This window comes from Parambassis ranga, chromosome 8, assembly GCF_900634625.1.
Source record: "Parambassis ranga chromosome 8, fParRan2.1, whole genome shotgun sequence".
NCBI lineage: Eukaryota > Metazoa > Chordata > Actinopteri > Ambassidae > Parambassis > Parambassis ranga.
This window is the reverse complement of record NC_041029.1, coordinates 7,113,760-7,126,531: the sequence shown is the minus strand read 5'-3', so window position 1 is coordinate 7,126,531 and position 12,772 is coordinate 7,113,760. Positions and strand designations below refer to the sequence as shown.

Genomic DNA, 12,772 nt, shown 5'->3' with positions numbered 1-12,772 from the left:
ATGACAGGAGAGCTATTAGCATTAGCTTCAATGATGCAGTATCCTGACCTGAACCTGGTTAGCTCTAGCTGCACATTATCATGATAGTAAACCCAACAGTGTAATAATATCCTGACCCCGGACCTCACAAAGTTAGACATACAAACACACACACACACTTTCAGATCTGTCAACAACTGACACAGATTCAGCCACTCACACTGTACACACACACACACACATTTTTAGGCTAACCTCCCTCCCTGTCTCCCCCCTTCTCCCCCCACAGTGTCGCCTTTAAATAGAGCTCCACTCTCTCGGTTCTTCCTCGGTGATCGCATCCCCGCAGCTGGCAGATCGTCCTCACAAGTTCTCCTCCAAGCCCAAAACCAAGGTAGATATAACACACACACACACACTCATACACACTCATAGACATGTGCAACACAGCACAAGTCTATATACATGCAAAATGACCCAGGTTTCTTTTAGTGACTTTAAGTCAACATGTGTGCGCAGCATGTTCCTGCAGTGACATGTGACATGTGTGACAGCTGCAGACACCATCTCACCAAATTCAAGATTTTGTTGATTGATGCACAAGTTTACTGAAGTTAAACATCTGAAACAGCAGCAGGTGCTGTTTTTAAAGGCAGTATTCTTTCATATGTCACACACGTGTTGTCCTGTAGATCAGGGTGGAACATTGTTCCTCAGTCTCATCATTTTAATGTTTTAAACTTAAGGCTTCAAAAGTTAGGGTCAGATTCTGAAACTCAGAATCCCTTTGACCCTCATTAAATAAAGTAATAATAAGCCTGAAACCTTTGCATGTTACGCGCATGTGGCCGGCAGCACGTGCATCTGCTGCAGTGACGGCTGCAGACAGCTGCTCACCACCACTCCTGAGTCTAATTCAGCAACACATGTATGTGCTGTCATTGTTCATTGTATGCTGTGACACAAAAAGCATTTACTATTACTGAATGAATGAGTTATTGACAAATACAAAATAATTAAATAACATAAAATAAAGTACTTTCTTTTGACCATGTTGAAGCTACAGTTGCATGGTTACCACGGTTACGGGTGTTATTCTGGTCCATGCTGCTCTGCAGTAATATAACAGACCAGCTATCCACCAGGGTTCCAGAACCCTTCATATCCTTCACCTAGCATTAGCATTAGCTAACATTTAAACAGTATCAGCATGATTTAGTGTGACAGATCAGCAGAACACAAGCTTGAATCCTAATATTACTGAAACCTCATGTTATACTGGCAGAGTTGGGTTGTCTCTCTCTCTCAGGCTGAATTCCTGCCAGGCACACCTGCTTTTAGCTGCTGTCAGCTTCATGCCAGCAGATACCAGCCAGCAGTAAAATTAGCAGCAGGGCAGCGAAGCTTTGTCCAAAATTATGAGCAGGTGTCGAGTTCAAGTGGATGGTTTCCATGCTGAGAAGAGAAGAAAGCTCTGAGGCAGTTCTAATTTCCCAGAAAGTTTCTCTAATGAGAAATTCAATATGGGCTCACTTGTGTTTAATGGATACTCAGGATGGTGCATGACTGAGCGGCGATGATCTGATGTTATGTTTTCAACATGACACTGAATGATTCAGTGAGGAAGAAGCACATGGTGCAGAGACACATAAATGAGCACAGACACTGATGACCTTCAGAGCATTTTGCGTCTCTTTGCAGCCGTTTCTTTGTACCCAACATAGTTCCACATAAAGATGTTACTGACTGAGACACTGTCTGTTTATCCCTGCAGCCTCCTCAGCAGACATGGAGCGTACCTTCATTGCTGTGAAGCCTGATGGCGTCCAGAGAGGACTGTGCGGCGAGATCATCAAGCGTTTCGAGCAGAGAGGCTTCAGGCTGGTCGCTGCTAAATTTGTGCAGGTAACCATGGCGACAGACAGCTGGAGGATGCACAAACTTTAACCAACGAAACGAAAAATCAACGAAAACAAAAGGGTTAAAAAGACCTAAAAAAAAAAGTTTAGCTGTTTTACCAGCAGGGGGCGTGTTCTTCCTGCAGTGCACCCTGCTGTGTATTCTCTGAATCATACAAATACTGCTCTAAAACACAAATGTGTGAAATTGTCTAAAATACAAAAAAAAAACAGTATTTACAGGCGTTTTCATGCAGTTGAATGATTAATTTATATCACAGTTAGAGGCCCTGGTCTGAATCCTGGCAGCACACAGGTCAGCTGTCAAAGGTTGCAGCTACGCTGAAGGACTCACACTTGTTATTACTCCCAGCTGCTGATTGTCGGGAGGTGTTGATCCCACAGTGACAGCTGACTTCACTGTGGACTCACGGTTGTCATGCAGACTTGGCTTTTAGCATTGTGGTACACACAGAGATTAAAGCTAAAAACTGAAGTGATGTCCGGAGCTGAAAGGTGATACCGCGCAGAGTGAATGGAGTAATTATCCTTTACGTGGTGTGTGTGTGTTCAGGCCTCCGAGGACCACATGAAGAAGCACTACCTGGACCTGAAGGACATGCCTTTCTACGCTGGACTCTGCAAATACATGAGCTCTGGCCCCGTCCTCGCCATGGTAACGCACACATAAACACTTGGTTCATCTGTCACCCGACGGCCAGCCACATATCTTTCTCTTTTCATCTCTCTCCATGCCATCCTCTCTCTCTCTCTCTGAGCTCGCTCACCCAGCTGTTCTTTCTTGCTTTCTTCACACCCTCTTGGGTTCAAGGTCTCCCTGCTGATTTTGGCTCACACCGCTGCCCTTCTACATGACAAAAGAGAACACTTTATTTGGACACTGATGACACTTGAATGTTTGTTAGTTAAATATGATTCATATATGAGTTTAGTTTCACACTATTGGTTTTGACCAAATGTCAAAGTAGTCTAGATTGACTCCATGATGATGGTGAACATTGTCAGCAGGTGACAGCCGTTCTTCTGTTTCAGGTGTGGGAGGGACAGAACATTGTGAAACTGGTCAGGATGATGCTGGGTGAGACCAACCCCGCTGACTCCAAGCCCGGCAGCATCCGTGGAGACCTCTGCATCAACATCGGCAGGTAAGCAAACCAGAAAAATTGCAATTAATTCTCCAGATGATGATGATGGAAGTCTTAGCTGTGACACAGAGCACTGATTAGTGATTGATCGGAACTGACCCCTTCTGTCCTCTCAGGAACATCATCCACGGCAGCGACACCCTGGAGAACGCCAAGACTGAGGTCGACCTGTGGTTCAAGGCCGAGGAGTTCGTGTCCTACACCCCCTGCGCTCAGCCCTGGCTGTACGAGTAAACCAACCCACCAGTGAACCACACCCCACTGGCACCCCACCCACCCTACGGACCCCCATTCCTTACTGCAGTCAATCCTCTGACTTGGTCCTCACCATTCAATCCATTACATGTAGCACTTATCAATAAAGTCTCATGTTAACCACAGTTTGTTTCTGAGTGTTACTCATAATAAAAACTTTCATGAGCTTCGTCAGCAGGTGCAACCGTGCTCACACACTTCAGCTTTATAGCATCATAAAGGCAGTGAACATGTGTTAGCATGCTGAGCATAGGAAAGGAGAAGCTGCAATTGACATTGAGTTTATTAATCTGCTGATTATTATTCACGTGTTTAGAAACTGTACAAAAATGGTAATGAAGTGTTCACATTAAAGCTCAAGTTATTTTCCTACAAACGTATAGTCATTTTCATCATAACAAGAAACAATAATAAGCAAATTGATCAATAATAAACTTAATTGCAGCACTTGTGTATACTTCCAATTAAAGAATGCTAACATGCTAACATGCTAAAGTGATCTGCAGACTTTCTGAAAGGTGCAAATATTCAGCAGTGATTTAATCATTTAAATCATTACGAGTGTGAAATGTGTTGGTTCAGGGTGAGATTCGATTACTTTATGCTGATAAAGATAAAGTTCTGTACATTAGGAAATTATGCATTAGTTGGGGACTATTTTCAGCATGAGGTCAATAAAGAGAACAGACTGTAGAATCTGTGTATCGCATTTCTACTTGAGTCACGGTCGAGGCTGCTTTTAGAAGGCAGAGGAGTAAATCTATATGTTTCTGGCTGAATATCAGTAATGTGAAGCCACAGTGATGCTGGCGATGGTAAAAAAAAGGCCTCAGAGAGCCATCAGCTGAATCTTACCCTGGTCACATCAGGTGACCCCCGCTGACCTCAGAGGTCTGCAAGGGAAACACATCAGGCTCAGATCCAGACTGACAAACAGTTTTCCTTTTACAGACCTGAGCGGCAGAGACAGAAACAGACCTGTAACACTTCCAGCAGACTTCTGTGCTGATGATGGGAATACTGACCTCAGATTACTGAGCTGGGTTCAGAGAGTCATGCCCAGAATGCAACGGGTTTAAATAGATATTAGTCCTGGTCAAAGTTGGAATGCAATTATGCTCAACATAAGACACTTTAACCCCTTCTAAAGCAGTCCAAGAATCTGGGACTGACACCCAGTCCGGTCTTAATGTCTTCCAAGTGCCAAATTTAATTCCTGAGTCCAACCCACTAACCTCAAGGTACGGAGTCAGCACTTTTAAAGCAGTTCCAAAATGCTTCAGATTAAAAATCTCAACATGACTAACTGAACCATTAAAAAACACAAAGCACAGACATGTCACAACTTCAAATATTATTTTCTTTAACATTTTATTGCATAAAAATGTAAAGTTGACTTTACATCTAAATGTAATAACTTCTTCAAATCATGCTGCCAAAAAATTGCACAATGTATTAAAAAAGCTTCATGAACATTACATCAGTACATAACTACGTTTCTTTTGTCAGACGTTTCCAGTATATAGATCTATATCTATTCATATTTATATATACATATATATATATATATATATATATATTTTAAAGATTTGTATGTTTTGACAGGAGCTCAGTAAACGTGTTCACAGCATGAACAAAAGACAACATGAACACCAACAGTACGGCAGAGTACATAAACCACATCAGTGTGGGACACAGACATTCAGATCATACGTTACCACACTTTAAAAAATGTATTATTTTCAAATATGTCCTGTTTTGATTTTGCTACCTGCTTTTTACATATAATGTGACACACAACAGCTTCTTTACATATCTGGTTGTCTCTGTGATCCCGATTTCACAGTTTGTTTGGAGCATTACTGATTTATAATTGCCAAAGTTATTAGTTATTGCCAAAAAGAATGTGGCTCTATGTTTAGAAAGGAAAAGGTTTTGTACCAGCTCCAGGCTTCTCCTTCTCCCCTTTTATAAAAGTGTAACCAAATTTGTCTGAGAAAACGCTGCCATTTCATTCTTCACTTAAAGACCCACAGACAGAAAACTACAAATCCCATGATGCCCTCCTCCCCACTGTGGACACACACACACATAACTGTGTAACAACACAATAAACTGACGAGGAAGACTGCTCACCAAATCCTGACACTGAGCTGTTTTTACCTGTTAACCCCTTCAGTCATTTTTCTCCATATACAAAATCAGTCAAATACAAATACAGATTCTTCACCAGAGTCACAGACAGTTTTGTCAAAGTCATTCCATAAAAACCATTATCAAATATGTATCATCTTTAGATAGCACCGTAATACAAATAAGACAGTTACTACTATTACTGTAGATTCACGTACAAAAGGACGACAAACCGCAGACGACATACAAACAGCAGCGCCTAAAATTTAAAAAGAAACACAGCTACAGGTTTAGTGTGCAAGATGCTCAGACCGATGCATGCTCACACAGTGGAGTCCAAAATATGCACACACGCTGCACACACACACACCTTCTTTAAGTATTTGTGTTAAACACTGGGAGCCCTATGACCCTTTCATCACATCTACCCTCCAGAGACGCCGTTAGATTCATGTGAAGGCCTGTTCCTCCCCGGGAAAGAAAAACAGATGAAACATTACCACAGGAAAAAAGAAAAGTACTAAACCCTCTTTTTTCTTTTTTTTTTTCTTTTTTTAAAAGTAAGTAAGTAAAAAGTCCTAAAGTCAATATTACAGAATTTTAAGACACAGTTGTTTATACCAGATCATAAATAATGTTAATTAATAATGAAAGGATATTTTTTAACTTTATAATGTCAGGACAAGAAACAAGAAAAATCAACCAAAACCAAAAAAACAAACCAAAAAAAAGACTTTTTAAAGTATAATTCCTACTTCTTAAATACCCCATTAACTTGCATCCACTGATTTTTTTATTTTTTTTATTTCCTCTGCTAAACTTGGCACTTCCTTCAACACATCGTTTCAGCTGTTAAGTGTTTTTTTTTTTGCTCCCACCTAAATAGGATTAATCTAGCTTCATAGGCTTGTTACTTTTTTTTTTAATTCTTGTACAAACACGCTGAGCTTTTTCATCAACTGCTGATAAATAAATTGATACATCAAAATATATGTTTGTATAATATTGTCATGTATTTCTGTGAGCCCCAGGTTTAAATAGACTTTTATAACCTAAACATCTGTTTTATTTAATTATATTTTATCACCTTTTTAAGATTGTGATCATCTTCATTATTTGAAATCAAATATACTCTTTTTAGAATATGTTGGAAATAATCTCTATTTTATCGAATCAGAACATTTTGTGTACAAACATTTTTCTACTTTCAGCTGCTGATCTGTGAAAGTTTAACCAACAATATTTTATTTACTGAACTTTATAAATACAGCTAAATGTATAACTATGCTTTAGTTCAATCTGTCGTATTTTCCACCGATGTGCCAGCTTTCGATTGTCACGTGACCGTCAGCTTTCCACAGAGCCTCTTTTTTAAGCTGAAACTTTTGGTTCAGGAAGTCGTGGCTCCTCTTAGCTGGTTATTCGTTCAGTGCTGTGCTGACAGTTTGTCAATCTAACACACACACACACACACACACACACATTTATACCAACACACAGTGTTTTTCAATGACTGCTAATCTCAATGTGACATAGCACAGTATTTAGTTTCATATGATTACGTCAGGAGTTCTGACCCTCGAACACACCACATTAACACCGAGAAACAGCCATCAAGATCGTGGCATTAAAAACAAATAATAGAAAAGATTCCTTCGTGTTTTTTTTGGTGTTGATCCGATAATGTGTACATTGACGCTTTCATTGTACTTCTTTAGCAGACAGCAGTCTTAGAAGAGTTTCTGCTCTTGAAACATTTGAGAAACAAGTTAAAGAGTGGAGTACAGCTAATGAAGCTGGCAGATGTTTCTGAACTGATCACAGTGGACCTATGAGCAGAGAGACGTGTAGAGAGATTAAGGGAAAGAGGGATGGACGGGGCCTACTTCTGGTCTTGGTTGGTGAGGAAATCTGTAGAGGATCTGTTGGTTTCCGTTCCAATCCTTTGAGAAGGTAAATCCAGCCCGGCAGTGTTATTCTCTTTGACCTGTGCACCTGCAAAACAAAAAGGAAGAGAGTAGGTCAGATGTGGTCAGGTGAAGCAGGTATAAAACCTTTACATCACATTTGTTTGTTCTTCCCAGCTACACAAATAACATTACTGATTTACTGATACTGATCTAGACACATATGTAAAGTACAGTAAAGGTCTATTGGACTAAGGCCTGAGGTTTACAGGGACCCAGAGTCTGTGTTCACCTGTGCCTGTGTTACTATGAGGACTGCTGTCTGGGCCAGCAGAGGGCAGCTGGGCTGCTGAAGCCAGAGGTGGGGGTGATGGGTAATCGGGCGGAGTCTCGTTTTCGTCTCCCGATAAGCTTCTGGGAACACCTGTTACCACGGCACCAGAGAGACTGACAGGTCGCTTGGCGACGGGCAACTTCCTCTCTGAGAGACAGAGAGCCTACAGTTAAAATCACTTTTTCGTGTAGATACACAGTTCAGATCTTTTGCCAGTTACACATGTTCAAAAATAAATATATAACAAACATTTTAAAGAGACCGACTGACTTTTCTTTTGTCCCTTGTACTGCTGTGATTTCTTCCTCTGTTTGGATGCTGCTGAATGCAGATCTCTGGAGCCTGAAACCATTCAAACCAATCATTTTAACCTTCACAGAGTTATCCCCATGACAGAAAATACAGCTCAGCTGACTGTGTGTGTGTTACCTGTGCTGACAGCTGGTGGCTGTAGCTGGTACCCAGTCAGCTGACACCAGCCGACTGGGTACAGATCAGGTGACTCACAGTCCACCCACTGATCGTACTCATCCTCCCAGCCGTCAAAATGTATCCGTAGCAAGCGGTGGACGATGCGGGTCACTGTGGCGACACAGACGAGCCGGGGCTCCATGAGGTCAACTGCCTCCAGCTTCATGCCAGGACGGAAACCGTGATTAGGCACATCCTGATGAAAGAGAGCGTGATTGTGTGATTTATTTTTACATTTAGATACCAGCATGTTTCTTCATTTGTTTCTTTTGTAAACTTTATTTAAAGGTAAAAACTGTTGACCTGTCAGAGTTCAGCCTCACCTTGTTGAAGAGGTTGACTGGAGCTGCTACAGATTTACTGTTTTTCAGATACTCAAACCATCGGTAGGGAAGACTGGTGTAACCTGAGGCAAAGAAGAAACCTTCACTTTTGCTATTCTCACCTGCAAAACTGTTTGTTTGTCTGTAACGCTTCCTGGCTTGTTTGTTTGTGTGGTTGCTGTACCTCGAGGTGGTGTCAGCTCAATGTTGTTGATCTCACAGAAGCCAGCGGGGAAGATGGAGGGAGATGTAGAGTGATAGCAGAACCAGTCTGAACCGTCAGCGGCCTCTGAGCCATCAATGCCAATCATCAGATACCCATCTGCCAAGACCTGATGGAAGAAATAGACTAGTTACATGCGGCTTCCATGTGGAGCTTGGCACAATCAGAGGCTCAGCTCACCTTCCTCACTGTGGCTACACATATGGCAGACAGGTTAAGAGGGTCGATGGCTTCCAGCTTCATCCCGTCTTCAAACCAGGGACCGCTCTGATCAACATCCTTCACCTGGAAGACACATCGAATAACACAATATAATAATAAAAATTCTTTATGGACCTAAACAGAGAAATGTTTGTCAGGTTTAACTTTGATGGAGACAACGTACAGCTGAGACCTAACCACAGTAACCAAAGCAGCATCTGTGTTCAGAAGGGCATTACAGTCCATTGTTATACTGCCCTCCTGTGGTGAGAGCCCTGAACAGACTAACAAAGTGTGATCAGTGATGGCTGCATGTTGGCTAGAGCAAGAGGATATGTTTACAAGTTAGGACCTTTACAAAAAGGTAGGGACATTGTAAACATATAATGACAATTTTATTGAGTGTAAAGAGCAGAGAGGTGATACTTACTCTAGCAAACAACTGCCCAGGAGCATCCATGTGGCCATCAAGCTTCTTCGCCACATCTGGTAACAAACACACACAATTGTTACAGTTCATCTTCAGGCCGTTCTTCAAGATCACATCACACTGAAACTTAACGTCCGCCATCACTGAACTAAATAAGAATGTTTTGTGGTGAAAAAGTTAGCAGGTTAGCTGACCCACCGGATCGTTTGAAGCGGTGTCCGATGGATCGAGACCAGCCAATATTGTGGATCAGAGGACTGTACATGTGGCACCAGAAGTCATCCGTCCCATCATCGCACTCCTCATACACAAGTCTCAGACGACCACCAATCACCTGCAACAACGCAAATGTCAGAATTTAAACGTGAACCACAAATAGAAACAAAAACATGCACTCTGACTCCAACCTGTTCAACCACAGCCACACGGGTCCGACACAGGTGAGTCTTATCTACCACCTCCACCCTCATCTGCTTCTTAAAGGGATACTGCATGCTTTGCTGCACCTGCAGGTGGAGGAAGAGGAAAAGAATGAACATAACATAAGTAGGAGACAGACCAGGAGGAGTAAAGGGAAGGTATGTTTGAATGTTCAGTCTCTTATGACTCTCACCTTGGAGGGAAAATCTGGTGGCAGAGTTTTGGACCCTGTCAGTCTATTGATCAGAAATGTCTTCCAGTTGGTGAACCTGTGCAAGATGGCTGATGACACACAGAAGGTCAAATTCAGATGCTTTTTAAAAGAAAGCAGATACCACACGGCTAATCCTGGGTCTGGGTCTTACCCTGAGGGGGGACCAGAGGTTTTCCTCCTGCAGCACACCAGCCGACTGGGTGGATGTCCGGTGCACACAGATTCAACCAGAAATCTCTAGTGGAGTCACCGTCAAAACCCTCATACCGCAGCAAGGCCTTAAAACCTGCACACAGACGCACACGGACACACACCTGCATCAGTTAACCAGCTCAGTTTATTAATTATGTGCAATGTTATAGGTTAAACTAGGTGTTGGTATAATTGTGTATACCAGCCAGTTTGACAATGCCAGCAATCCAGTAAACCTTCATGGGCAGACCGCTGTCAGTGTTTGGTGCCTCAACCCGAACGCCTTCACTGATGTCACTCCACGACTTCCCCATCGGAACCTAAACAACCACAACATTACATACAATACAATATGTGTGTGTGTGTGTGTGTGTGTGTGTCATGTACCCACATGTTTGAAGCAGCTGACTGGTGCTCCCATTACATCTCCATCTCCAAGGTAACGGCCCCAGTCAAACACATCCACTGTTTCTGCAGCAAACACAACACGGACTAAAGACTCGTAATACTGAAGAATACAGTGAAGTTTTCCTGAGACAGATGTTTGCAGCATATATGTGTATTTTTTAGATATCCACTCAGGGTTTGTAATTGTACAATGAAACAGCCAGGTGAAGAACACCAGCTTATCGTCAACACCAAACCAAGCAATGTCATTAGAATAAAGAAGTTACACTCACCGCTCTTTTTGACATTGCTCTGCTGGCTGGCTTGATGCTGAGCGTAGGCGGCTAGTTTGGTCATCAGAGGCTGTTTCTGGAGAACCTTGGCTTTCTTAGTGGGAGGCTTTCCCTTTAAAATACAGAGATAGAAAGACACTAAAATAGACAGATCTTGATTGTGTTTCCTCACAAAACCAAGCCTGGGTAGACACTTGATGTCTGTGAACTCTCACACAGTGTCCGTGTGCATCTCACCTGCAGTCTGGCGAGGATGCTGGCCTTCTTGGAGTTGGAGGAGTAACTTCTGGAGCAGGAGACGCTGCAGAAACGTTTAGTTTTACTGTAGAAAGCATCTCTGACACCAACCATCCCACACATCTCACAGGTGGCTGAAGAAAGCAGAGAGAAAGAGAGAGTATCACCTCAGTGCCAGCCTGAAGAGGGTGACTCTGTATCACACCCACAAGCATGTCTCATGAAAACATGTTAGTTTGATCACCAGCCTCACTGACCCATGCCTGCTTTGCCATCAGGGTAGGTGTACACCTGCCCGTTGGTCTTTATGAGCGTTAAGGATGAGGAGGTGGGTGTAAGTTGAGTCACCCCTCCTCCTCCTCCTAACTCTTCTTCCTCGCTGTCCTCGGGGCTGGATGCTCCGCTCCCACCGCTTGACTCGGTGCTGCAGCTGCTCCGGTCCTCCTCCAGGCCGTCCAGCATCCCGAAAGAGTCCCGGCGTTTCCTGGACGGACGCTCCACCTGAAAGTAGAGACACAGCCACGCAGAGGTCAAAGGTCATACAAACCCCCTAAAAGTGTGTGGGAAGGTAAAAACTCTAAATAAACATACAAAAAACTCTTTTTATTTTTATATTATAAATTATACAAACACACAGAAGCATAAACACATGGATGATTGCAGTTTAGTATCTGACTCATACACACTACTCCCGGTGAGCCTGACAGTTGTCGATCAGTGTTTAACACCAGTGAGTTTGGAGCAGAGTGACCTGCAGCACTGCAGTGCGGTGTGAGGGGGAGAGAGGCTGACAGACAACACAAAGAGAGAGAGAGAGAGAGAGAGAGAGAGAGACTGTAGCCAGAACTGTGTCAGCGAGATAACGCTGGATACCAGATGCCCTCTAGGATTCCCTGGATTACAGGTCATTTCGCGTCCGTACAGCGGGATGTCAGCTGTGTTAACGCATCCTTTATTCTTACTCCTACACAGACGCAAATTCGGATTAAATGAAACGCGCCTCGGACCATGCTGTGTTACAGAAATAGCTATTTTTTTTCGTATTGAATAACCGATGAAGAATTAGCGGGAAAACAGAGAAATGACAGCCAGAGTGAATTTCCACTGAATTAAAACATGTTTGCTTGAGTGCATGAACACCGAATAAAAGTTCGCCTAGTCCTGTTTCAGAAACAGTTTTAAACACTGTCCAGTTATATGCGTTTCTTTCATAACAAACAAGGATACCTTATATCGTATGATTTTCAACTGCAGTTTTGGAGAGAGAATCTGGAAACAACAAGCAAAGCAAATACAAAGGGTAAATTTTTGGTAGATTTAAAAGGTATTATCAAATTTATTTCCATGCCGAATTAAATTTTATCTTACACTCGTAGCTACACAGCTCAAATCCCTGTTTATTTTGAGCATTTTTTTGTTCCAGGGCAAGATAACTTTAAAATATAATTTTTTCTATGGAGTTTTGTTCGGTCGCTTTGAAGCAGCCGCTACAAACAACCACAACAATAGGAGGAAATGCAGGCTGCCGCCACACAGGTGAGCCTCATGACTCACCAGGTCTCTGGGGTTCTCCATCAGGCCGGGTCGCGGAGCGGGACACTCTCTGAGACACCAAAACCTGCAGAAATTATTATTAAAGCCCAGCGGCAGACATATCAACAAAATTAACACCGACTCAATGCGCAGGCGCAGGGGACGGGAATGCCGCT

At 42.7% G+C, this 12,772-nt stretch overlaps 2 protein-coding genes across 3 annotated transcripts; one reads left to right on the top strand and one right to left on the bottom strand.

Annotated features, from left to right (window-relative positions):
• The first annotated feature begins 266 nt into the window (after positions 1-266).
• Positions 267-3,410, top strand: LOC114440125 (nucleoside diphosphate kinase B-like). Its single transcript, XM_028412420.1, has 5 exons — positions 267-373; positions 1,754-1,884; positions 2,452-2,553; positions 2,931-3,043; positions 3,160-3,410. The coding sequence occupies exons 2-5, from the start codon at positions 1,768-1,770 to the stop codon at positions 3,275-3,277; spliced, it is 450 nt and encodes a 149-aa protein (XP_028268221.1). The 5' UTR covers positions 267-373; positions 1,754-1,767; the 3' UTR covers positions 3,278-3,410.
• Positions 3,411-5,990: 2,580 nt separating this feature from the next.
• On the bottom strand, positions 5,991-12,738 carry LOC114440039 (MBT domain-containing protein 1-like). Of its 2 annotated transcripts, XM_028412300.1 has the most exons (19): positions 12,618-12,726; positions 12,291-12,332; positions 11,321-11,564; positions 11,064-11,197; positions 10,827-10,938; positions 10,538-10,617; positions 10,349-10,466; positions 10,106-10,240; positions 9,934-10,022; positions 9,728-9,826; positions 9,519-9,654; positions 9,321-9,376; positions 8,870-8,974; positions 8,651-8,798; positions 8,467-8,549; positions 8,102-8,339; positions 7,943-8,014; positions 7,631-7,819; positions 5,991-7,426 (listed from the first exon to the last, which is right to left on the bottom strand). In XM_028412300.1, exons 1-19 carry the CDS (start codon positions 12,636-12,638, stop codon positions 7,314-7,316), a joined length of 2,214 nt encoding a protein of 737 aa, XP_028268101.1. In that variant the 5' UTR covers positions 12,639-12,726; the 3' UTR covers positions 5,991-7,313. The 2 variants fall into 2 exon arrangements, with proteins under 2 accessions (XP_028268101.1, XP_028268103.1); XM_028412302.1 differs by lacking the exon at positions 12,291-12,332 and having other exon boundaries at positions 12,618-12,738.
• Positions 12,739-12,772: the final 34 nt, after the last annotated feature.

Coding starts and splice junctions, on each gene's coding strand:
- LOC114440039 (XM_028412300.1), bottom strand. CDS start 12,638: ATGGAGAACCCCAGAGACCTG. Junction 11,198..11,320: donor TGATGGCAAAGCAGGCATGG/GTCAGTGAGGCT, acceptor TGCTTTCTTCAG/CCACCTGTGAGATGTGTGGG. Junction 10,467..10,537: donor CAGTCAGCTGCTTCAAACAT/GTGGGTACATGA, acceptor GTGGTTGTTTAG/GTTCCGATGGGGAAGTCGTG.
- LOC114440125 (XM_028412420.1), top strand. CDS start 1,768: ATGGAGCGTACCTTCATTGCTGTGAAGCCTGATGGCGTCCAGAGAGGA. Junction 1,885..2,451: donor TCGCTGCTAAATTTGTGCAG/GTAACCATGGCG, acceptor GTGTGTGTTCAG/GCCTCCGAGGACCACATGAA. Junction 2,554..2,930: donor CTGGCCCCGTCCTCGCCATG/GTAACGCACACA, acceptor CTTCTGTTTCAG/GTGTGGGAGGGACAGAACAT.